Source organism: Carassius gibelio, chromosome B21 (assembly GCF_023724105.1).
Source record: "Carassius gibelio isolate Cgi1373 ecotype wild population from Czech Republic chromosome B21, carGib1.2-hapl.c, whole genome shotgun sequence".
NCBI classification, from domain to species: domain Eukaryota; kingdom Metazoa; phylum Chordata; class Actinopteri; order Cypriniformes; family Cyprinidae; genus Carassius; species Carassius gibelio.
In genome coordinates this window covers 5,328,304-5,355,506 of record NC_068416.1, presented here as the reverse complement: position 1 = coordinate 5,355,506, position 27,203 = coordinate 5,328,304, and the positions used below count along the sequence as shown (strand labels likewise).

Below are 27,203 nucleotides of genomic sequence, written 5' to 3'. Positions count from 1 at the left end.
ACTAAAAGTCGCCTATTTGTATTGAGGCTGTTGCTCGCATTGCATCAGGTTAAAGTGGAACGACTAGGTTACTCGTCGTCATCTCTTGTTAAGCATGCACACGGACGCATAAACGTCAAGACGCTGTGGAGTTTGTATGAAAGCTGTCCTAATGTTTCAGATCGCCCCAGCATCGCTCTCTAACACCCAGCAGGCGGAGATCGATGCTCGCGACGTGGCCTCTAATAAGCTGCGCTATTTTCCTCGTTAATGTCATGTTTAAAACACCCTCCGGCTTTTAGTTTGTATCCTCACTACGCAAATGATCAGAAAAGCTCCTCTGCAGATGCGCTGTAAGGACTGCGGATCTTCCCTGAGCGTTTGATTTAAGAAGAAAAAAAATCATATTGTGCGATATTCCAGGCGCTGGGTGAGACACTGCTACAAGGTGATTTTGGGAAAGATTCGAGCCATCGGGATTTTTCGGTGAGAAATGCATGCATTTGACTTTATTTGGGGTTGTGTGCGTGTGCATGCACCGCGGATTGCCGTGCATATTATTGCATGCATGCCTGGCATGCCTTTAACGTGGCAGCGCTCAACAATGTTGGTGTAATAATTAATAGCATGTTAATTGTGACGGAGACGATGCGCCGTGTATTGTTGTTCTACCGCAACACAACACAGCACGAAAGAGGCGAGATCTGGGCAAAGAGAAAAAAAATGTAAGCGGATTTGATGTTCCAACCCCTGAAAGAGATTAAGTCGACAGCAGCGCAAGTGAAATTGTGCTGAATATAAAAATGGTACGGATTGTACTTTCGATGTGAGATTGGTACCACCGCTAACACAATCGCCATGCACTCAAGCGATCTCGTTTCAGCGACATAGCACCAGTGTGCTGCTGTAGTAAAGCTTTATTCTTGTGGATTTGGGCTTGGTAGATGACTAATTTGCTGTAAACCGGGAAGAGTTTCGATGAAGAGTGCGCGAGAGCTGCGCGCGCTCGGCAGCATCATCATCAGCAGCAGCAGCCTCGAGCTCAAATTCAGCACAGCTCACATCTCACAGCATCATCTCAGAGCATCCAGACAGAAAAGACGTGTGCAAAAGTTTGATGATAAGGCGCAATCGATTTAACGTAAGTGCTTGTGTCTTGCATATTGTAAAACCGGGGGTTGAGGGATCGCAACTGCATAAAGGTAGTGCCGTATTCATGGAAACCTAAAATGGATTATGAGGTACTTTTGTCTCTGCATGATGTTTGTAGTACGCATGATTGCTGTGAACTTGGCGATGTGCGCACTGTTTGCTTCATTTCTCCAGTTGAATTACTACACGTTTAGGAGCAAGCCTGAGGCGCACGCCCGATTCTAATTCAGAGATACCTTAAGACGTGCTTTTGATGATGCACTCTCGCGACAGAACTCAAAAGTGTGAACGGTAGGGATTGTGTAAGCGTTATAATCCCTGGGAAATCGGGGAATTTTGCCTAAATATATCCTGTGCGATCTGAATGTGGGCATCACGGAGAGAGCTTCGCCATATGATCAAGGTTTTACATGAAGCTGTAAATCATTTTGTATGATGTCAATGCAGGATTAACGCACCGATTGTGTATGTAATGTTAATGCGTAGTGCTAACCGGCGGAATGAAAGCTCCCTGTGTTTTATGTGTATAGAACTCTTATGCAAATTCATATGTTTATGAGCACATATTAATATTCTAAAATGGCTAAGTGCGATTAAACATTGAGGATTTGCATAGTGGGTCTTGTGGCATACGTAATGACTGTCTTACGGTGTCATGCAAATCTGTGATATTTGTTTACTCTCAGTGCTGATCATGTATATAATTGCTGTAGTATTAATCTACACTAAATGTAAGATGACTACATCAGAGCACAGTATTCCTCCAGTAAATATGCACAGGCTTTGAATTATATCTCAAAGGTTAAAAGGGGGAAATATGAACATTTTGTTCAGCACTTGTTAAACTGGCATAGGGTACTGTGCCTTTATGGGATTTGTGTTTTGATGACTAAATGCATTGCATGAAGTGTCTCGCATTACTCTACTGCGGATCAACCAATCACACAACAGATATAAAATTACAGGTATCCCATAGACAGCCGTTTATTGGTGTAGTTGCGTGTGAGCCGACTCTAAAGACTTACTTCTTTTGAGCTTGTCCTTCTAAAAGCATATTTTTAATTATATATTAATGCAAATGCCCCCTATAATCACAATGCTATGGTATGGGTATTGACATCCACTTACCTCGCTTCTTATCTTCGCTCCAGTAAGGGTTTATTGAATTCATGTTTTTTTTTTCTTTTCTTTAGTGTGGATTCATCCTTTGGAGAATGATGTGGGGTGGAAGAGGAGCAGCTTGGCTTTGGATTTGGGCCTGTTTACTGGTGTCCAGCGTTCTGGCTGGGAAAAGGTATGTTTACGCACCTGAGGTTGGTGCATATTTCTCTCACATCTCGAAATGATTAACACATTCTCTGCTTCTGATAAAGAACACTCTCTGTGCTGTAGTTACAGTAATGTTGAGTTTAATATGTGAGGACTTTGATCTAAATGTAAGTCTTTGATCTAAACCTACAACGTTAACTTGAATCAGAAGCTCAGACTTCAAAAAGGATGTCATGCTAATGAAGCTTTCATTAAGCTTTTCATTCTGCAGTCTTTTACTGCTATACTGCTTCGTGAAGTGCTGTTCATTTACGGGTGAATATTGCTGACATACATTGTGAACTAAGAAAAAAAAAAACTGTGTGCGTGTCTGTAATCCATAAGCAACATGAATTAGTTTCTTTAGACAGAAACATTTAGTAAGATATAGATATGCATATATACATATAAAAAATGCAGCCCAATTACTATTTTAAATGTAAGAACAAATGCAAAGGTTTGTAAATAAACATAAATATTTATTTGGGTGGATTTGGCTTGAAAGCGCTCTTAAGTTTTAATTTAAAAGTGTAATATTAACAAGTTTATATTTCGATGAATGCAGCTTGGATTCATGTGTACTTTTAGCAGAGAATCGTGCCGCAGATTTACTTTTAAATGATTGTTTATAATAATACATAAAGATGAGTTTTAATCATGCACAATATTACATTATTTTACACATATCATAGTTACTATGATTGCAAAATGCAATGCAGCATTTGTATTGCTTTAGACATATTTTATACGTTTAAACAGGTGATCGTCACAGTGATGTTGACACTCCCATGACAAGTTTATAACAATCCTTTAAAAATGCCACAGGCATACAGGGTGTTATGTGTGAGAGCACCATGTCTCTGGACAGCATGCATTCACACTGTTGATGTTCAGATGACCTGTAGATGGGGTTGCTGCACAATATTTAATGGAGATCTGTATGCTGCTCATAAGCACATGGATTTTTGTGTTATTCGTGTCTGTATGGTTCCTAAATCTGCCAAAATATCTAAAAATGCCCTGAGCTCTAAATTCTTGTGCAGTTATGAGAGGTAAGAGTGGATGTAATTTTGGGTCAGGCTGACATTACAAGCACGCTGTGAGTGTTACTGGCATGCATGCGTAATATATGAGACTGCGTTTTCCTCTCATGACCCCTTTTCCGTGTGGCTCATGGGGTCTGTGTGCATGTGTGTGTGTGTGTGTGTGTGTGTCTCTCTGCGCAGAAGGGGGAGGGTGGAAGTCTTCTCATTTCATTTTTATTCTCATTGTAAATTTGAGGTCCAAAGGTGTGCGAGACTACTTGTGAAAAAAGCCTCTATTTTGCTTTTTAATTTTTATTTTGCTTTTTTTATTATAGAACAGAAATTGAGCGCAAGTCTGCAAGGTTTTTTGAGTTTCTTTTTCTTTCTTTCTTTTTTTTTTCTTTTTTTTAATCAATATGATGTGAAAATGTTTGTATTAATTAAAGCAAATAAATCTGACCTTTGTAGAACAGAATGGTCCACATCATAATTTGCTTACATTTAATTTTGGTGACCTAGAAATAGTAAATATTTTCTTTATTAAAATCACCAAAGTGCTCTCAGACTTTTGGACTCCACAAAGGAAAATCTGCTGGGAGACATTAAGACTGATTGAAATGAGTAGAAAAAGCACACGCTGTTCTTCTCGGCGACAGCGGACATATATCATCTGACAATTGAGCTTAAATTTTATTTAACTGCTTTGAATCAATAGTTGTCCATGTTGGTTTAGGGGAAGATTTATAGTGGAATTACTGGCAATAATACCAAACCACAGGACACAAGTTGCATTTCTCTCTCTTTTGGGCTCTGTTGCATCTCTCCCTCTCTCTATTCTCTGTTTGGAAACACGCCCATGCTTCCTAATCATGATGACCTCATCCTCTCCTTCAAATCTGTTTCCATGCCAAGCTTATTTCTGAAACACCAAACAGTGATTATTGAGTATGCAGTCGCATTTGTGCTCCGGTACCTGCCAGCGGGAAAAGAATGTCAATGATTACCAAAAAAAAAAGCAAGCAATAATGTATGAACGACCAGCCGGGGATTGTTTTAGAGGCACACACATTGGCCACCGTCCTCACAGGCTCTTATTCATGAAGTCACTATATGATTAAACTGCATTTTGCTCCTAAGCATTGTCTGAAATATTAATGAGCGACTGAGTTCACTCATGCTTATTTGCATCTAAAAGAGTATTTAGGTAATTAATAATGCATTGTTCCTGTGTATATTCCTCTTCGCTCCTAAGACGGAAGGAGGTTTGTTGTTTGCAAACTCTCTTTAAACCGGCTGGATGTTTGAGAGTGACCCCGAGGAGGGTGTTGCAGTGATTTTACACATCAGGGTGTTATAGGCACTGTTTGCTGGTGACTTTGGGTTTTGAATCAAACGTCTGTTTTGCATTGTCAGTTCCAGTCAAAGCGCAGATGAGCAGAAAGACAACACCACAGTTTTCACCAGGATCCTGGACAGCCTCCTCGATGGCTACGACAACCGCCTCAGGCCTGGGCTCGGAGGTACGTGCACAAGTTTCTCTGAGGATTTCTCACCTCATGCATGTGTGTCCCAGTTTCCAGCCCTGTGGGAGATTTCTTCAAACGGATGCAACAGCACTTTTTCTCCTCAGGAAAATAAATCAGTAACTAATAATGTTCCAATCATTTGTTTTATTTTGTTCGGAAATAGGTTTATAAATTACTTATTTAGCAATTTTATGTAATTTTATTGCTAATATTTTTATTTTGGTGGTAGGATGCAACATGAAATTCTGTATAAAAAAACTAATAATCCTTCTCAGATGTAAATGCAATGTTCTGCAAAGAAAAGAGTTTCCAGAAACACATATGTAATACCTTATCAGGTTGTTATATTAAGTGGTTGTGTATAATATTTAAAATACATTTATTTAAACTAAGTATAGTTTATATATATATTAACATATTTGCTGACATATAACTCGAGACTTACTGATTCAAACTTTATTTGGAGGGCTACTTGTACACAATGCACATTTCTTAATATTAAGACTAAAATGTTTTAAAGGGATACTCCTTCCCAAAATGAAAATGTTGTCATTAATCACTTACCTCCATGTCGTTCCAATCCCGTAAAAACTCTGTTCTTCTTCAGAACACAATTTAAGATATTTTGGATGAAAACCGGGAGGCTTGTGCCTATCCCATAGACTGCTAAGTAAATTACACTGTCAAGGTCCAGAAAAGTATGAAAAGCATCATCAGAATAGTCAATCTTCCTTCAGTGGTTCAACCTTAACGTTATAAAGCAACAGAGAGAACGCTCTTCTGTGTCAGCCACATCACAAGGATACGCTGTTTTCTTTCAAATCACAGCGAAAATACACATAGATACATATCCTTGGAACTGGTGGAAGATTGACTATTCTGATGAAGCTTTTCATACTTTTCTGGACCTTGACAGTGTAATTTACTTAGCAGTCTATGGGACAGTCACAAGCCTCCTGGGTTTCATCCAAAATATCTTAAATTGTGTTCTGAAGATGAACGAAGCTTTCACGGGTTTGGAACAACATGAAGGTAAGTGATTAGTGACTAAAAATTATTTTGGGGTGGAGCATCGCTTTAAAATGTGCACAATTTGCTAAACATGTTCCAACAATCTAGTGTTATGAAACGATCATGCAATGTAGAAAGTAATTATGTATTACTGTAATGAAAGCAGGAGATCAGACATTGAAAGTATGGTCATTGAAAGATGGTGGAGAGCAGTTTCATTCTGAACAAACCACATCTACTGAACACTGTTTTCCACATAAATGCAGATCATTTAACACCTGACATAAATTAGCTTTGAACGTAACTGAATGATTCATTGAGTTGGCAAGGAACTCCTCACACATGCGGCATATCATTTTTAATTTTCGGTGCATCTGTTTGACCTTCCTCGCATTAACTTAGCGCCCACAAAGTGACAACTTGTCATAAATAACAAGTGATGTTGACTAACAACTTCTGTCAACATCAGTCATCGTTCTGTGGCACAAAAAGACATGATGCTTTTCTTTGAGGCACGAAAGTAAGGTGCATTTCCACATAAACGGCACCAAAGTATTTATAGGTTATAGTGAGGTGTGAATAGTATAATGACCAACACTGATTGACACTCAAACTCCTAATTTCTTGCTTCAACAGAGCGTGTAACCGAAGTCAAGACTGACATCTTCGTGACGAGTATTGGGCCGGTCTCAGACCATGACATGGTAAAACTTTTCACTTTCTATATTTTCTATATTTTACTGTTCAGAAGAGTCATTTACATACTTAAATGTTGTTGTTGTTTTGTTTGTTTGTTTGTTTGTTTACCTGAAAAGCTTGAAATGTCCACCTGGACAATGTAAAAATGACTGGAAAAGTAAAGTTGTTTCTGATTAAAGCTCTAGCATTATTTGTTGTCAGATGCCGCCTGGTGTGATAAATAGTGTTGTCATTCAGATATTATTCAGTATATCTTTCATGATCAATCTGGAGCCACTGTATATACTTGATTAGGGAAATGCACTCTTTTAATATTTTAATAACATAACAGCGTATCCTGCAGAATATCAGATACTGATCGAATCACGTTTCTCGTGCCAAACATAAGTCAAGAAGCAACTCTACATATTATCCAAGCATGCTAGTAAAAATCAAGTCCACTGATTTCAAAAAGCCAGCTAAAAATGGTGTATGTGTTTTTTTTCTTTCTTTATATCTGATTCGCTCAGTTATGTGACTCTACGTGGAACATCCGGCTGTATCTCTGTCATAATGCATGATCATGCCAAAATGAATAAATGCTGGCAGCTATGATGATCAGTAGTTGTTAGAATGATTCATGCCACTAATTATGACCACCAGTGCTTCAGAAAACTCATTGCTCCTCTTGACGACTGCAGTTTTACTGAAATAACGGCACAAAAGCTAAAGTCTCAGCTAGAGTCCTCAAAGCATTTGAGGATGAATGAAAAAGGAACGTATTTTGTTCTTTTAGGAGCTTGACAGCAGCTGGTATCTATGACCCATAATCACAAGAGTGTAACGTATTCTTTTAAATATACTGTAACACCTGTAGCTGAAACTACAGAATCTGACCATCATTTGTAGCCTTTCTTCATGTATGGGATGAGAAAAGCTGTGTTATGTTGCAGGAGTACACCATCGATGTGTTCTTCAGGCAGAGCTGGAAGGACGAGAGGCTGAAGTTCAAAGGTCCCATGGCAGTGCTCCGTCTCAACAATCTCATGGCCAGCAAAATCTGGACGCCCGACACGTTTTTCCACAACGGAAAGAAGTCAGTCGCCCATAACATGACCATGCCTAACAAACTTCTGCGGATCAAAGAGGAAGGAACGCTGCTGTACACCATGAGGTGAAGCTGCTGCTTATTTTCCTCTGCTTAGCAACAACAGATGCTGTATCTGATCACCTTTTCGTGTCATTTCCTTATAATGTAAGTGATATGGGTCTCACTCAGTATAGAAATATATTCAACATATAAAATAAATAAATGCACTAGTCTATAAATGTATATTTTGGATTGCTAGTGTAATTTTGTCATGACATGGCCCTCAGCCTCTCAGGGGACGAACGCACACATCAGGACGACACGTTATAAAGCACCCTTTAGTCGGCCTAATTAGTAGCTTATGATGGAAGTTTATATTTGTGTCAACAAAATAAAAATTGGGTGGAACGTATCATACAGGAACAACATTTACTGATGTATTATGCTGTCAGTTTGTGAGAACAAAGCAGAACATTTAGCAGACGCTTTTATACAAAGCAACTTACAGTGCATTCAGAATATATATTTTTTTTACCAGTATGTGTGTTCCCTGGGAATCAAACCCACAACCTTTTGCGCTGTTAATGCAACGCTCAACCACTGAGCCACAGCATTAGTGATTCCTGTGTAAAATGTGGGTTGGATAGGGCCCCCATATTCAGGGCTTCGAACAGTAATGTGTGATAATAAAAGGTTTGATCAAGTTTGGTTATGTCAGTCATGGTGCATAGAAGAGGAAAATATGTTGTTATTGGTTCTATTCTAAATTCATGAGAGCTCTGAAGATGCTTTATTATATATTGTTGATAATTTTCAATAAAGTGACAATAATAACAATTCATAGCAAGAGAACACAGATGCCAAAGCTGATGCTCAATCCCTATGGAACTGTCTCAGATTTGGTGAAAATTGCAAATGTTTAGCAAATAAATAATTTATAGACAGCAACATATACATTCCCAACATTTTAATTATGCAATCTCAAATTGAAACCTTAAATGACAAGGGAATGTTGATATAATATTTAGATCATATTTCAAATTAAATGCTGTAATAAACACAGATGAGACCACAAAATATATTTGTATATTTGTACAATACATTATATCAGTCAAAATATTTTTTTTTTTTTCTTTTATGCCAAAAATCTTTAGGATATTAAGTAAAGATCATGTTCCATGAATATATTTTGTACATTTCCTACCGTAAATATATCAAAACTTAATTTTTGATTAGTAATATGCATTGCTAAGAACTTCATTATTATTTTATTTTTTTGTTGCATCCTCTTGGCCACCCCTGATGTACAGTATCAATCCCAATAAAAAAAATACATAAAAAAACGGACCCTTATGACTGGTTTGCGTTCCACAAGTGTATGGTTACATCTTTAAATTCACAATGGGCGAGCAGCAACAGCACATCAGTGGATTTCCTTATTAATGCATTGCTTTACACTGCTACATAACAATTATATACACATCCATCTATCCTCATACTGTCCAAATGTATCAGTGTGGGGGGGGGGGTTAATTAACTGACTATAATATTGTATCCCGCTTTCTCTCTATCTGTCTCAGGCTTACAGTCAGAGCTGAATGTCCAATGCATTTGGAGGACTTCCCAATGGATGCCCATGCTTGCCCTCTCAAATTCGGCAGCTGTAAGTACTGCATCATTATACACGCTTCCGTTGAAAGTTCACATATTACTCTGCGTCTCCAGGCTTAGAAGTGTGAGCAGATGGGGACTCTCTCTTAGGCCCACAGAGCGTAGAGATCATCTCTGCACAACACGTCCACTCAGCCAGTCGAACTGATTTAGCGAGCTCTACCTCGACCCAACTAATCCTCGCAGAGAAAGAACAGATGCATCTGCACTGGAGGAAGAGTGGGGGGGGGGGGCACATGAATAAAAAACAAGCTTGTGACTCAAAGCCATGAGGCTCTAAATATTTCAGCGTCTGCTGCGTCTCCGCTGTGCTTGAGAATCGGCTGCAGTATACGGCTGACGAGTGAGGCTTGATTCTGTGTTGTTTGTGTTTGTCAGATGCCTACACGAGGGCTGAGGTGGTGTACGTTTGGACACGAGGGGCGGCTCAGTCTGTGGTCGTGGCTGACGATGGCTCTAGGCTCAACCAGTATGACTTGATGGGACAGACGGTGGACTCAGGTGTGGTGCAGTCCAGCACAGGTGCGTGCTTCCACCCTCTGATGCTTACAAATTAAGCCTATGGTTATGTTTTATGGTTAAGTTTAGCCAAAGTAGAATGCTCCAATATACTATATATAACAATTTGAATAATAGAATAAAATAAATTGCCCTTTAATTGGTAACTATTAAATAAATAGTATTTTGATGCCATACTTGTAAAAAGAGTTTTCAGTGAAGTTTCGAAATTCTTTGCTTGAGGAAACATGACGATATACAGTTACAATGTTTCACGTTTTTGTGCTTGGGTGAGCAGTTTGTGAACTGACTTCCTGAATACACATGAAATCACCAACATTAAAACAAACCAATGAGAACACAGAACAATAATGACGATTCAGACGCCGAAGCTGATGTGGATCCACTCACCTGAATCCCTCTGGAACTGTCTCAGATTTGCTGAAAATTACAGTTGCTTGGCAAATAAATAAGTTACAGACAGTTACATATGCATTCCAAACATGTTAATAATGCAATCTAATTGTTGCACCTTAAGCGACAAGTTTTTCATTTGACTGGATGTTGATTTGACTTGACTTCATTTTTTAATAAGTTTAGCCAAAGTAGCATGTTCCAGATTTGATAATTTCCCTTGTGGATGTGCAAATTATTATTGTGCTCCCTCTTTTACTGGCCAACTGATACAGATAAAAAAGAATCCAAATTGGGTGACTTTGTTCATTGGACTACCTCCCTTTTCAGCAATATAATCTGGTGGATTAAGTTAAAAACAATAAACACCTTGTCATTATCAGTCAGTAAACTCAGTCAATAAAAAATATTTTATTATTTATTCTTTTTCTCTTAATTTCACTTGTGGTTTCTGGACCCACATTATGCAAAATATTTATTTATTTTTTTTTTTTTTTACCGAAAGCTAATTCAGACTACAACAAACAACAACTACAACAAAAATTCTACTGTGCTTTTCAATAAACACAATACAGAAATATGAAAAGAGCATCATAGAATATGTTCTATTTTAAGCACCATATTTGCATATAAACAATCTGATAAATATATGCATTCTAAATCATGAGCGTCTCCTGAATTGCTCTTATGTTAATAACTAAGAATGATTTTGTAGCATTTGCACATGCTCTAAATATCACATCTTCCAGATGAAAACACACATGAGCACTATATGGTACTATATGTGTTCCCATGTGGGAAATGCAGGTGCAGATTAGCGGCATCAGACATAACGCGCTTAAACTCCATGATGTTTTCCATACACATGAATATGGACAATCCACGGAAAAACATTAAACAAAAAATGTGCAGTGATTAATGAATAATGCATGATCTGCCATAATAACACACGCATACTGTATAAGCAGTATTCTATAATATAGAGTAAAGAAATAGTAAATTAAATAACTACATGATATCTGTTTGTGTTTTAAAGTTCATCATGCATAAATTAGGAAACTTCAACTATACTTGTTAACGAAGTAATCTTTGCTCAGAGAAAGTAGTTTTAGGAAACAGGTTTGTCTCTGTGAAGTAGTCTCATGCTGTGCCTCTGCTGTTGTACGTACGGATTAGGGAACATGATTAATTGCATTCATTTTGTTTTAATTTCTTTATAATGAACCATGGTAAATTAACATGTTTAACTGACCATCCTAATATACGCATTAATGAATGTATCTTAAAAATGTTTCCTTCTCTTTCACTTCCAGGAGAGTATGTTGTCATGAAAACACATTTCCACCTCAAGAGGAAGATCGGTTACTTTGTCATCCAGACATATTTGCCGTGCATCATGACCGTGATCCTGTCCCAGGTGTCCTTCTGGCTCAACCGGGAATCTGTCCCCGCCAGAACTGTGTTTGGTGAGTGTCCTTTGAGTTATAATCAATTAAATAAATAGTTAATCGTGGGAACTGGTCCCCAAACTAAGGTGTGACCAAATATATGAGCTGGAATATCAAGCATAAATGTTCAGGATGTGAAGCAAAGCCACTTTTAGTTTTGGGGTCTGAATCTGTAACAATGGCAAAATTATTTAAAAATGATTTATTTATTTGTTTATAAGTCATCATCCAAGCCTTTCTGATTAAAGTATTCAGCTTCAGGCACATCCTGAAAATCCTTTGAACGATATCTAGGTCAGCAGGATTTGGGACAGAAACGGATTCAAGGATCTTGCTCAAATTTAGCAAACTTGCTCAAATGTATTTGGTCTTAAAGAATTATCCATTTCCAGTTACAGCTTAATGAAATCCTCATGTTTTCTTCAATACTTTATAAAAAGGCTGCATGCACTGATTGCTAGTGCTTTTTAGGAGAAGCATGCAAACTGCAAAATCATAAATCCTTAATTTGACAGTGAGCACAACAGTTTTCAAAGTTTTAAACTGTGCCAGGAGGATTCTGTGTGATGTATTATGTAACACATATCAGAGAGGAGAGATTTCTGTCCGCTTGTCGGGTTACCCTTGATTTAAGTCTCCTGACTGGGCACTTTGGATTCCCAAGCGTTTGCATCTCAGACAAATGTTAAAAGTTGCCTCTGAGAGCTGTCTGTGCCTTAGTTCTTGCTGGGTAGCTTGACTGTAGCCTTGCAAAACTATATTCACATTCTCAATTCTGTTAACTTGTATTTCACAAATGCACTCTGATTGAAACATATGCAAGGACCCAAGGATTTTTTTCTTTTTCTTGGGAAATATAATAAAAGAAGAGTGCCTTGTTGGCAAAGGCTATTTACAATAACTTTGTGCACCATTGTCTGGTTGATTGGCCCAAGTTTGAATGAACGCTTTTCTGGTCCTGTTTTCTCTCTCTCTTTTCACATCACATTATTCTGTTTGAAATATTCACAACCACCAACTGATTTTGCACTACTGACAGAAATTAAGATTTTTTCCATAAAATCCATAATTATTCTATAAACGTCACTTTAACGGCTGAGAGAAATAGCCTAACAGGTTTCATAGTCCATATAGTTTCACTGTGTCTTTTCTTTTTTCTACCCACCACTGAAACAGTTCTGCATTATGAGTTAGGTCAGCTCTGAATCAATTCATACAAAGGCTAAATACGACTGGACTCAGTCACTAGACAGCTATGTTTCCATCACCCTGTTTTTATGTGCATTTTGAAGTACTACATCTGAAACGAATGATAAAAATAGCTAAATTTCTGATAAAAATCCCTTAATCTGCAAAACATTTTTTACAGTCGCTTGAAGTGGTTTTTGACTTGTGTGAAAAGGGTTAATGCGAATAATGGGAGATGGAAACGCATTTACCAAGTAAATTTCTCCATGTGCATCAAAAAAGTCATGTGACTTTACACTATGGGACGGCAAAACCTGACTAACCAGGGGACCGATCTCGTTCCACAGCGTCTGAAATGTTTTGCTCATTCTGAAATGCTGGCGCGAAGTCTTTCATCAAAGTATTTCTGTACAACTGCCTCCCTGAACTGTTCCATTACTGCATTCCCAAACAGCAGTATCCACCTCTGAAAGCATTGACTGCATTTATTGCGTTTCGTCTGCTCGTTCTGAGGTGCAAGTCATTTATTAAATATGAAAATGACTATATTCATTGGCTAAAATTCTCAGACTGGGCTAAAATAAGCTAGTCCTCGAGGTAATTACAAACACACGTGCTCTTGAGCCTGAATGGAGCCAGAGCAGTGTCCATGTTCTCTGTGAAGAAACAAGGTGATAAGGCCAGGCCTAATTGAAACACTGGAACTAGTGAACTCCATCCCCTAATGCAAATCTCAGTATCATGTGCAAACCACCATAGAGCAGACAGAGCAGAATCAACCATGGAGCAATTAACTTCACGAGCCAAGTTTTGATAGCCTAAAGAAACAAATCGGTCCATGCATCCCGAACACTCGTGGAGGTAGAGCATCCTCAGATTACAAAACGAACGTAGTCAGACAGAACCATTGTGACGGGCCTAGCTTTCTCCATTCTCAAAAAGAAACAGCATTGTGTTCCACTTTAAAGGAACATAAACTCCACTTAAAATGAGCTGCTGAAACACAATTAAACTCTGAAGATTGCATGGCTAGATAATTGTTTTCCTGAAGGAAAGAGATCTGAGAAGTAATGGCGAGGGTGCGTTCTTTTAAGGCAATTAATGCCATCAGCTAATGAACTAGGATGAGTCTATCTCATCACACCTGAAGGGTATCCCATAATGTACGCTTTTTAGTGCATCATCTTGAGGAAAGTTTTCTCTCATTTGCCTGCAGAAGAAACAACATCTTGATTCATGAAACTGAACTACATTAACAACATCTCGAATGAGAAACCTTAACAAGTGTTAGGACACAAGCACTTAACAACTGAATAAATACAGGGAGCATAAATAGTGGGGACGCACGATGTTATCTGAATGTTGAAGAATTGGTTGAGAAAGGCCTAAAATGGAAACATCAAATTGTACATGCTTGATTGATGGGAAAACTTACCCTGGAGGGTACAGTTCCATCAACATTTGCTGAACCTTAGGTATTACTTTCTTTTGGATAGAACGCAAAAGATATATAGAAGAACGTCCAAGAAGCTAATTTTCTTTCTAAATAATGACCACAGCTGTCTTGTCCACTTCCAGTAGCTTGGAACTTTCTGCCAAATAATTCATCATGTGTTCTATGCAAAGTCAGTTTTGGGACAGCATGAGGGTGAGCAGATAATGAGTATGGTTTAATTTTTGGGGAGTGGATTATCCCTTTAACAAAAGACAATGGAGTAAATATCTATGATAGCACAACACGCTGATAAACTACCCTGCTGGTTCATCATTTGATTTATAACAAAGCATAAAGCCGATAGTTTGGTTTATGTTGGTGTGAAGAAGTCAGTAAAGTCACAAGACTATGATGTTAAAGGAAAATGATGAGCAGTATTATGGGTCCATGGGGGATCTACCTGTATATCACAGAAGCAGCAGCACAAGACTGAACATATTGTGCTGAAGATATTACTCTGGAGACCTGGGGTTTTGGAAGCTAACCAGAGAGACGGTTCATATTGCTTCTGGATAGGTCTCAAGACCAGGATAACATTGTTGAGACGTAGAACTGTAAGCTTAATATTATCAGTGTAGAGAGAGAGAGAGATATGACTAAATAACTCAAGACAGCCGAGACTCAAATTACACCCAAACAAAGCTGCTGAAAAGGCCTTTTAAGAAGTAATCTTCAACACCAAAGAACATCTTTACCATGAAATTCTGAGAGTAATATGAAAATCATCTCCATCAAACCGATCGGTGTGTGACATCATCATCACCATCAGACCGATTGGTGTGTGACATCATCATCACCATCAGATCGATCGGTGTGCAACATCATCATCTCCATCAGATCGATCGGTGTGCGACATCATCATCTCCATCAGATCGATCGGTGTGCAACATCATCATCTCCATCAGATCGATCGGTGTGCAACATCATCATCTCCATCAGATCGATCGGTGTGCGACATCATCATCAGACCAATCGGTGTGTGACATCATCATCAGACCAATCGGTGTGCGACATCATCATCACCATCAGTCCGATCGGTGTGTGACATCATCATCAGACCGATCGGTGTGTGCGACATCATCATCACCATCAGACCGATCGGTGTGTGACATCATCATCAGACCTATCGGTGTGTGACATCATCATCAACATCAGACCGATCGGTGTGTGACATCATCATCAGACCGATCGGTGTGTGACATCATCATCACCATCAGACCGATCGGTGTGTGACATCATCATCACCATCAGACCGATCGGTGTGTGACATCATCATCAGACCGATCGGTGTGTGACATCATCATCACCATCAGACCGATCGGTGTGTGACATCATCATCACCATCAGACCGATCGGTGTGTGACATCATCATCTCCATCAGATCGATCGGTGTGCAACATCATCATCTCCATCAGATCGATCGGTGTGCGACATCATCATCAGACCAATCGGTGTGTGACATCATCATCAGACCAATCGGTGTGCGACATCATCATCTCCATCAGATCGATCGGTGTGCGACATCATCATCAGACCAATCGGTGTGTGACATCATCATCAGACCAATCGGTGTGCGACATCATCATCACCATCAGTCCGATCGGTGTGTGACATCATCATCAGACCGATCGGTGTGTGCGACATCATCATCACCATCAGAGATGGTGTGTGACATCAAAGAACTGCAAGAGCTTTAGAGAGCAGACGAATCCTTTGCTTCTGAATCTCTCTCATGGTACTTTGATGTCATCACCGACCGGTCTGTGCAGCGCCTCTTCAAAGCCAACGCATATGCCAGTGTTTCAACACGACAAATGGTTCACCAAATTCGTTCAAAACATGTATTAAGAAATTAAATGCTGCTGTGGGTTGCTTGGGGATGAACAGGGCTGAGTTTCCCAAAAGCTTCGTAAGCCTAAGAAGTTCGTAAAAATGTACAACTGTTCTTAATATTATGGTCTGTTTCCCAAAAGCATCGTAATTTAAGTAGAACTTGAAAATCCTTGTAGATCTATGAGTGCTCTGGAGTAATCGTAAAGCCCTAAGTGCATCGTAAGAAGACAGATTTATGTGATCACCTGCAGGACAATCGGCAGATTAAACCTTTAACTGGATTCAAGTGCAATGTGATTATAATATAAGGATTTGATTGTGCTTTATTATTATTTTATTAATTTATAAATAAAATAATTAAAAAGGGCAGGGACAATTTAAATACACATTTAAATTAAATTACTGAGAAAAAAAAAGAATAAAAGAAGTAGTTTTATTTTTTTTTATTAATTTATATATGAAATAATTAAAAAGGGCACAATGATTTAAATACACATATAAACCCAAATAGTGTGATATTGCACTTAGCCTACAGCTCGTGTGATATTTCTTAACTACGTGATGAAATATGAGACAAAATTTCAAAAAGGGACATTTTGCCCCATGCTCTGCTTCATATTAGTCATCAGTCGACTGAATGAACTGGCAGATGATGCACAGAGGTCTGGGGAAGGGAAAGTGTGTCAAATGCATTAATAATTATAATGCGTTATTTTCCCCCATAATTAATTAATCTAATTAACATGTTAAATAACCGGCCCTAATAGTTATATATACTAATACTATATATTTATAGTCATATATAAAAAGAAAAAGCATCTAGAATCTTCTCCAGGTTTTAATTTTATTTAATTTTATTTTATTTTATTTTATTTCAGACATGTTTCTTGAACACTCCCCCATCTCCCCCTTTGTGGATCAACAACAAAAAATAAATAAATAAAGAAAATAAAAGAAAGAACAATTTATAATTTTATCGACATTTTATTGCTATATTACATGCTTGCCAAAAAGAAAATTAGCTCTTTTTTTTCTCCATCATTTATAGTCTCCACAGGCTTTCTTTCCCCAACAACATTACTGAACACCTTTGAGAGTTAATTTCATTTTTGTTGCAATATCATTATTCATTGTTCCTTAATTTGGCTCTTATCCTGTTGTGTGTCATGGACAATTTTGTGAAAGGATACAGATCATCTTAACAAATGTTCTGTATTTAAACAAGATGAGTGGAATTTTTTCAGAACCATGCCGAATAAACTAATTAAAGCTTTACCTTTGGGTGTATCTTTACAGCATCGTTTCCCATGGACACTTTCGGCAAAATCTGCCCTAAATATTTAGCTATTTTTATTATGAATAGTACTGAAGTACCAAATATACCTTATTGACATGTTTGTCACGTGAAAGCAAACAGCAAATGTGGGGTTGTTTTTCTCTGGTATTACTTTTGTAGCTTAAGAACAGATAAACATTGTTAATGAAGCGATGAGAATCAGTGTTTGCCAAGAGGATCAGCCTGATTTCAGGATGAAGGCACATATTGAGCAGAAGAGATAGCAGTAATAAATATGCACTACAATTTCAGTTTAATTACATTCAACAGGACACATAATTCATTATAATGAATGTTTGCCAGCCAACACAGTTCACATTGAAAATGTGTTCTAAAATTTATAGAAACACTGTAGAGAACTGAGTGCATTGTCTACTGGAGATCTTGCCTCATTACAGGATCTCTTTGAGGAACCATGGTCACAAAACATTAAAAGCTCTCAGCAGTTCTTTGTACTTCATGTAGGTCAGTATATATTATCTCTGAACTGAATTAGTGACAGAGTATGCTAATGTTATTAGAACATCTACGAAACAGCAGAAACCACGAGCATGTTTTTATTTTCAATACTTCTTTTGGAAGGCTTTTATTGATGCGGTAAGATTCACCAAAAATTTTTAATACAGGCTAGTGTTCATCTGAAATACATGCTTGTGCAAATAAGTAATTGTTGAATTTGTGTAGCATTCTAATACAACATTTACAGTCATTTTACATAGCTTTGAATGAATCTTAAATGTAGATACGTGCTGTGAGCTACATAAATTAGATTATTTTCAACATATGGATAGATTAAGGACTGAGCAATCAAAGAGTAGCTACATGAAACAATGTTTTATCATACTAATATCCATTTTTGACAGTGCATACCATAAATATTCTTAAACATCAGGAGATATTAACTATGGCCAAGAATGGCCAAACTTTGAGTTTATAGAAAGGCAATGGCATCACAAATAACCACTCGTTACAACAGAGATGCTGTCATATAAACAACAAAGACTCATTGAAAATAAGTGCCTCTACCTACATTTCTGAAAGAAAAAAAAAACTATACACACAAATCGCTGAAGTTTCCAGTTGAAATGAACACTTGCGGCCGTAAAACTCAGACAACTCTTATTCCTTTTCACACAAAGTATGATTTACAGGTTTAAAGTTTCAATCAATAAAGCCTATTTTTTGCAGAATATTATGTTATGACTTCAAAACGATTATAACATGCTGCGAGATTTGAAAACTCATACTTTTGAACATTGTCGTCACATATACAGCTCCAGTACGAATGCTGAGAAATAACAGTTCAACCAAACAGATCAAATCCATTAAAATAAAAAGGAAGATAAAATAGCACGATTGCCTCACGGTAACAGTTTTGCATTTGTTAACATTGCATTTGTGTAGGGGATATTTTCAACATGATAGGGCGTTAACTTTTAGAGACGTTATGAACCACCACAATGCATGCCTGTAGCAACGTAATAAAAACACCGAAAAAAACACGTCAAAAAGTGCCAGTGTTCACGTATTGAACCTGCTTAGTAATGCCACTCAATGGACATTTCAGTTTGAGACTGCCATAAAACATGCGATGACGGTGTTGCAGAAATTTATTTAGAGCATCAACTTTATAAAAGTTGAAAGTTGTGTCCGTGACGTTACCCATAGGTTTCTGAAAAATGTTTTTGAAGCTAAAAATGGGCGGAGCCATCCATCGCCAACTTGGCAGCGCATCACTCCCAGATAATCAAAAATGGGCAAAGATGTGAGTGGAGCTGGTGGAGCTGGTCCCCCACCCAGTTCGATGGTGGGGACAGCAGGGCAATCCACCTGTCAATCAAGTGGCCACACCCTTTATTATGCAGAACTTTAATGGTGCATTCACAACACATGTAAATTAAGCATTACACGTGAGTGATTTACATGTTAAGTTAATGCAAAGGCTCAAATAGACAACCTGCTACGCGATTCGCGCGAATGAGGTTCCGAAATCGGCAAAACACGTTTCTAAATAGGCTCTGTCTTTAGAAATAACCAGCAGATTTGAGTTTTAAACATCTACATTCTCAGCTGAAATACCTTTAAAACTACATTTCATGACATGATAACAGTAATAATTTGAAAATTATCCAAAAAAACGGTGGTTGAAATCACAATGTTGCGTGAACTCAACTGGCTGAAACCCCCCATGATGCAAATTTTTTCTGTTGTGAAGTTAATTTCACGTTCGAATGAAGCAAATAAACTCAAAATGTTCAAGCGTCCAACTATGTGCAAATAGCTTCAATAGATTTATTCGCGCAAGTCTGGTGTGAACGCATAGTAAGGTTTAATATAATTTAAGCGGATAATTAGCAAAAAATTAAAAATAAACCCCCTCACAGTTGTAATGGGGGCAAAATTTGATATATAGACCACAATCGCTTTTTGTACTAGTCTGTAAAAAAAAGGAAATAAATAAATAAAAAATGTTCTAAAAATGGGCATTTTAACATGGGGACGATTAACTGCAGTTTCAGTCATTTCCGTGTTGATTTCAAGAGGCACGTTTGAGTCTGTGTTGCATGTAAATATATCTCTGAGGAATGTTTTCGTAACCTTGTTGATTACCTTAAAATAGGAGTTAAGACAGTTCTGAACACCAAAGGGGCCCATCACTATTAAACACAATTTTGTTTTCTGGCAGACTGATTAAAACCTGACATATAGTTGTTAAATGCACGCGCTTTTCTCATGCTTTGTCCGCTGCAGGAGTGACCACTGTCCTTACCATGACCACCCTGAGTATCAGCGCCAGAAACTCTCTGCCCAAGGTGGCCTACGCCACAGCCATGGACTGGTTCATCGCCGTCTGCTACGCCTTTGTCTTCTCGGCTCTCATTGAGTTTGCCACTGTAAACTACTTCACCAAGAGGGGGTACGCCTGGGACGGGAAAAGTGTGGTGCCGGAAAAGGTAAAACCATTTCAGTTTTCAAACAAACGAGGGGGAAAAATGTTTTAGTCGTACTTCAATAAAGGACTTGTTTTGTAATTTGTAATTTTTTCACACTCTCGTGATATTTTGAAGTTACTGTTTTCCATACACTGACAGTGTATCGTGCTTACATTTACTGTATAATATTATATTAGGAAAATTACTTATAATATGGTAATACTTTACAATAAGGTTCCGTTAGTTAATGTTAGTTAATGTATTAATTAACATGACCGAACAATGAACAATACATTTATTACAGTATATATTATTCTTTTTTAAAGTTAGTTAATGAGAATACAGTTGTTGACTGTTAATTCGTGTTAATTCAGAGTACATTAACTATTTACAAACACAACATTTTAATAATGCATTAGTAAATGGGGAAATTAACATGAACTAAGATTAATAAATGCTGAAGAACTATTGGTCATTCTTAATTTGTTAACTAAAGTAGTTAACTAATGTTAACTAATGAACCTTATTGTAAAGTGTTACCAAAATAACCTAAAACAGTTTAATAATAGGAAACTTTTGCATGATTACAATTAAATTTTGTGAAATTTAGAGACAGTTATTATGATCTAGCATCTCAACAAAAGGACTATGCATTGTCTTGACTTACTATATGGTAATAATTATAGTATCTTGTAAAAAAATTAAGTTTTTGCATAATTATACAATTTCTTATTTCATAATAATTTCGTTTTTCACAATAATATGACATTTTCTTCTAATAATTAATAATTACACTAGTGACATCCACCCGTCAAATCTGCATAAATTCGAAAAGATCATGCACAGTAATTGTTTTCATTCAAATATGATCTATAGTTTAATTATAGCATCAATTAACATATTATTCCTTTGTAGCGCATTTTATGAAGAAACGATACTCAATGACGCTATAGTTAGGTATCAACAATACCAGCAATAGTAAGAGCCGATGACATACTTCCTGTTGACCTCCTTTACAGCAAAAGAAGAAGAAGGAGTCATTGCTGAAAAAGAACAACACCTACACCGCTGCGACGGCGACGACGTTTGCTCCGAACATTGCCAGAGACCCTGGTTTGGCAACTATTGCTAAAAGTGCCCCCCCTCCACCAACCGAGCCCAAGGAAGAGCCGAAACCCAAAGCCCCCGAGGCCAAGAAGACCTTCAACAGCGTGAGCAAGATCGACAGGATCGCCAGAATAGCTTTCCCGCTGCTCTTCGGAACCTTTAACTTGGTGTATTGGGCAACTTACTTAAATAAAAAACCCAAATTACAGGGCGCCGTGCAGCCACACTAATTCTATCGCCCCGGTTTTTCTCTCTTTTCTTTCTTATGTTTCTAAACAATGACAAAAAATGTGAAGCGAAGCGATTTGTTTCAATGATAGTCAAGCTCCCACTTTGTGTCGACATATTTAACATTACTGTATCTTCCTATATTATAACGAGAGGGACTGTATTATGTACAAACCACTGCACTGGAAGAAAACTCATACTATATATACAAACAGACACAGTATATCAGACCTGAGAGAATGCTATTCTGCAAATGCACATAGATTTATAGTTTAAAACTCTTTCCTTAGAGAATAGTTAACCCAAAAAAAATGTCATTAAATACGCTCCCTTGTGTTGTTCCAATCCTGTATGCTCTTGCTGAACACAAAAGGTGACACTTTTTGCTCTTTCTGTTATAATGGCAGTTTTAGTGAAAAACAACAACACGCAGCGTAAAATTAAACGTAGTCTTTGCAAATCGCGCACTTTATTCCAAGTCTTCTGATGTGCTCCTCACCCCTTAGAAATATATATATGTGTTGTATGCAGTTTTTTTTTTAATGTCGCTCTCATTGTCTTTTTCTTTGTTTGTTTGTTTTTGGACATATGTGCTGATGGTATTATTGTACGTGTAAACATTCGAAAGAATCTTCTACTTTTGTGTTTCAGAAGAAAAAACAGACAAAACAGGTTTTAAACAACATGAGGGAGAAAAATAATAATAATAAAAAAACGGGGTGAACTGTTCTTTTAAGATTCTTTTAACATAAAATATGTTTTTGCATTACATTAGCAATGTCCATGGAATACGTTTGCATGGGTGATGCAGAAAACCCAGTTTGAACCAGTCCTGTGTTCCTCTGTTTCTTCTCTTTAGCCTGTGTTCTGTTGTTTGACCTTATATTCGACTAGGATTCCATTAACAGCAATAAAACATGTCTCAGTGGGGAAAAAAACAATCATTAACTCAAGTGTAGAGAAAAGGTTCATGTGTATATCATAAAGCATACTATTTATTTTGTTTTCATGTAAATATTATAAAATCTTAGAGATGTCAATATTAATTTTGAGCTTTGCTAAATGTAACTACAAGGTACAAACTCAGTGCTTGACAGAGAGAGAGAGAGAGTGCATTGTGTTTTGGATATTCGGGTATATGAATATTGATTTTATTTTTATTTATGTTTTTTGTTTTCTAGATCCTGGTTTTGATTTACCTTTTAATGATTATGCGTGTGCCGATATAAGTAAAATCTAGTATTTTAAGGAGGGACTAAAGTAGATGCTTAGAAAGAATGTAAACGTCTGTCTTGGTGTCGGAATGCAATTTTATATTTAGCATTTAAATACTCTTTATTGATTTTAGTAGTTGCTTTTTTAAAAGAGAAATTGTGGCGGGTGCTTATGTGATATATAAATGATGGCACTAGGGTTACTCGCTAGCATCACTTAAAGTGAACGAGTCCGAGCGGATCAAGAGTAGTGCCTTGTATATATTTGCAAGTTAAGAGCGTACTTTCTTAGAAGGTGCTCTCCTTGTTTCTTTGAATTAGATATAGTCAACCTTTCTAAAACATCAGTGAAGAACGTATCAGCCACACTGCCTTCGTCTCACAGCCCATAGTGAACATATATTCCATTCCAGACATGTTTGTCTCTGCTCGTTAATGAAAACTAAAAGAAGACATGTCTAGCGATTAGCCATGTATGTGAATACACTGTTCTACATATAAATATGTCTTGTAGTGCTATAACAATGCCAGTTTTATTTCTTTCTTTATGTTTGTGGCATGTCAGTCGCTCTTCTTGAAAAGAAACCAAACTTATAAAGAGCACGCTCTCTACTTTTGGACTGAGAGTAAAAAAAAAAGAAAAGAAGTTCTCTTTAATGAGGAACTTTGACATTATCATACTTTACTTTGATGTAGCAATATAGGTTAGTAAGGGCTTTTCTGTGACGGAAAGTGATAAAAGGCACAACATTCGGATCAAATTCAGTTGCTCTTCTTTGGTATGTTTATGAATGCCTGAAAAAAGAAGCTCTTATAAGTTGGCATTACTCCTCTTCTTCTTGTTTTTTTTTTTTTTTTTTTGTCGATTTGTTATTTTTATTTTATTTAATTTTTTTAAATAATGTGCACACACAAAATTTGTAACTGATGTTTTTTGGGGTACAGCACTCTCACATTTTCTGTGATGCAGATAAATGTTGTGTTATCCCTCTTTATTTTATTCTCTGATCTTCACAAAGAGCTTTTTGACAGAATCTAGAGTTTGCTGAGTTTGTGCCAGATTGAGCAAAGATGGAAAGTTTATTCTGGGATATGTGTGAAACAGTATGGAAATGCACAGTCGTTGGAGCCAGACGTTTGTGAATGCGGTAAAATTATGAGTTCACTGATGCTACACACACACACACACATTCCATGATGATACTTGTTCTAAAGATGCAACATTTTATTTGTACCAACCTCTTGCATTTTGCACATTATAGGCATATTTAATATTTATGTAGTCAGCTTTGTGCTATGCAAGGGTAGCTTTAAACCGTATTAATTAGCTTCACACCCTCCCCACTGTTGTTTCCAGTATATATTGTAAAAAGTCATTTACGAACTGTTCACCCTATTTAGCTGTTTATGACTCTTTGTCATTCTGGAAGCATGTAAAGACGGGTGTTTCAGATCTAGTATAATCCATTTTAATGACAGGGTAATGTGGCAATAAAAAAATAAATAAAAAAAGATAGTTTGAAAAGAACATTTCAGTTATATGTATTATATTATTTACACAACGGATAATAGATATATTTAGATTGTTTTGTTGCATCTAATAATATATATTTTTGATGACCTGTGCTATGGATTAAGAACTTGTAATTTTACTTTATTTGTCTTATGGGAGATTATAGCATTTCATATGCACACCAGATTGTAAAAGTGGTAACATTTTTGATTTTGCTCTGTACTGAAGAAATCCAACACTGCATTTGTGCTTGGCAAAAGTTGAACATGTGCATAAACGGTCAGCAATGTGCACACGTCCAGAGGCGAAGTATGATGTATTCTGTACTGTACACTGGGAAATCGTCTTTGTAAAAGTTTGCTTTCTTAAATGTTATGGCCCTGTAGAATTTGATTATCTTCATTAGTCATTCAATAAAATAAAAAAGAAATCGATCCATTTTGGTCGTTTTTGTTGCTTTAATTTGTTTGATGCATATTTTTGCATCAGGTTTTCTAATGGGTATCCCTGACACTTGTTCAAACAGGAGGAAAACAGAAGACAAATCCATGTGCAGATTATAAAATCTGACAAAAGTGAATCAAATCAGACAGCTGTCCTCCAAAGATGCACCCTTAGTTAAAGCCTGAGAAGAAGCAACACACCGAGTAGTGAGCGATAGAAATAACAACCTTTGTTTGACAGCTGAAAACTGACTGGCCTTGCTGCAGTCTCATGCATGTGTCCCAAAACTTACTCTGATGTCATGCTGATGCCAAAAACCTTAGCAATGACGAGACATCCATGCCAGACTGCAGAGTCAGGTGCATTTGGGATATGTGTTTGTTATATTTCTATAAATATATAAAGAGTGTATTTGCAAAAACAGATACCATTTGACCATTTTCAAAAATCAAGTTTTTTCACTGTGCATTTCAATTAATCTCAATCAAACTGCAGTTGGGTTATTGGGTTAAAAAAAGAACAAAAAAATACAGCACGACAACACGAAAACATGATAACAATAAATAAATAAATAAAAAGAAAACAGAGTTATATGCTTAAAAGGAAATTCTTCATTTGTGCTTATTTTCACATTATTCTTGTATTAGTAAAAAGAAGTGTTCAGATGCACAGATGAAATTTTCTTATAAAATTAGCTTTTTTATCAGGCTCCTATGTGTAGGTTGTAGAAGTGTTACCAGAAATGCATCGTGTCAAGTCAAATTTAATGTAAGTACATAGAAGTTAAGGCCGCTTAATATAAAAAATGAATTAAATTTATTTTTGCAGTTCACTTAGTATTTTTTCTTCCAGTTCTCTTCCAGTCATCTCCAGGGCACAGGCGATCGTACTGTGCTCTGTGAATCAGTTCATCTTATGGTAATGGAGTGTTAATTGTTTGAGAGCCATCCTCCTCAGGTGAAGCACTGCTTGTTCTTCCTCCGGAGCAGCTGAGGTGTGCTTCAGGACGCTTACATAAGCATGCTGCTCCTTCAGTGGAGCGTTCCTGTGCTCACCTCGTCTTCCCAAACCCTCACACACGTCCTTCTCCATGATGCAAGACAAATCAGAAGAAAGCAGAGAGTCCGAGAGACTGTGTTATTGCACACTATTACATCAGTTACAGACAGTGCACACAGTGTAATAATCTGAATGTGCTTGTTAGTTAATGATAAGAAAATGATATTATTTAGGATGCTGATCAGAGGAGGTTATGTTCTCTTTAAATCATGATCTGTCTCCTGCCTAACTGTTTGGGGATTGATTCAATTCTATTTGACTTAATCATCTACTTTGTGCATGTTTACTCCACAAACTATCACATGAAATCAGTGCACTTAGTAGTGCACATTTGCAGACGTAAAATATATTTGAATATGTTAGTTTTGGTACGCACTTTGCTAATGAAATGCTTTGTTCTTTTATCCCTGAATCTTTTTTCAGGATATATGCTGGTGATTTCTGTTTGTTTGTGTCATGTTCAAAGGAGATAAAGGTAAACATCCTTCCTTCACGGCAGAAGCTGTTGTTGCTTGCATCTCCCCTCGGGACGATATGACAGGAGGAGGTGTGTGAAGACAGAAACTATCTCACCATCCTTGTGTCATCCCTTTATCAACACTACCTAATGTCATTTCCTCATTTTAGTTGGTGAATACCTATGTTTGTGAGGCAGGCTTACATAACCCAACTTATGTAATGCAATTAAAAACGACACTCTGTTTTATTCACACTGTTGTGTGCAAGCTCTTTTTTCCCAAAGGAAGTGCCAAAACATTCGATGTAGGATACTGATTCTGCTGGTTTGCCCAGCAACTGCACAGAATTGCACAGTATATAAATAGCCATACAGCCCTGACATTGTGTTATGAGCTTTGTGGTATGATGGTATATATATCATGTGTTTTCTAAAGATGCGTCAACCACAATCCTACTTTAGGGTTTATAAAGTGGTGTATCGGTGAAGTTCGTCACCAAGCAGAAAGCTATAACAAATGCTGTAAACTGTGACACTTTAAAATATATTTAACGTGAGTTGTCATGGTCAATTACAGGCAGTTTATTAATTTTCCC

General features: G+C 37.2%; 1 protein-coding gene across 5 annotated transcripts; it reads left to right on the top strand.

The window, feature by feature from the left end:
- On the top strand, window positions 1–25,081 carry LOC127985358 (gamma-aminobutyric acid receptor subunit alpha-1). Of its 5 annotated transcripts, none has more exons than XM_052587343.1 (10): window positions 1–465; window positions 2,325–2,425; window positions 4,878–4,984; window positions 6,638–6,705; window positions 7,633–7,853; window positions 9,350–9,432; window positions 9,819–9,962; window positions 11,666–11,818; window positions 20,404–20,606; window positions 21,605–25,081. In XM_052587343.1, exons 2-10 carry the CDS (start codon window positions 2,346–2,348, stop codon window positions 21,920–21,922), a joined length of 1,377 nt encoding a protein of 458 aa, XP_052443303.1. In that variant the 5' UTR covers window positions 1–465; window positions 2,325–2,345; the 3' UTR covers window positions 21,923–25,081. The 5 variants fall into 5 exon arrangements, with proteins under 5 accessions (XP_052443303.1, XP_052443300.1, XP_052443301.1 ...); XM_052587340.1 differs by lacking the exon at window positions 1–465 and adding an exon at window positions 782–1,120; XM_052587341.1 differs by lacking the exon at window positions 1–465 and adding an exon at window positions 782–1,220.
- Window positions 25,082–27,203: the final 2,122 nt, after the last annotated feature.

Excerpts from the sequence above, each read along its gene's own strand:
- LOC127985358 (XM_052587339.1), top strand. The coding sequence starts at position 1,496 with ATGTGGGCATCACGGAGAGAGCTTCGCCATATGATCAAG. Across the intron at positions 9,433-9,818 it reads CCCTCTCAAATTCGGCAGCT|ATGCCTACACGAGGGCTGAG; the intron begins GTAAGTACTGCA and ends TGTGTTTGTCAG. Across the intron at positions 9,963-11,665 it reads TGTGGTGCAGTCCAGCACAG|GAGAGTATGTTGTCATGAAA; the intron begins GTGCGTGCTTCC and ends TTTCACTTCCAG.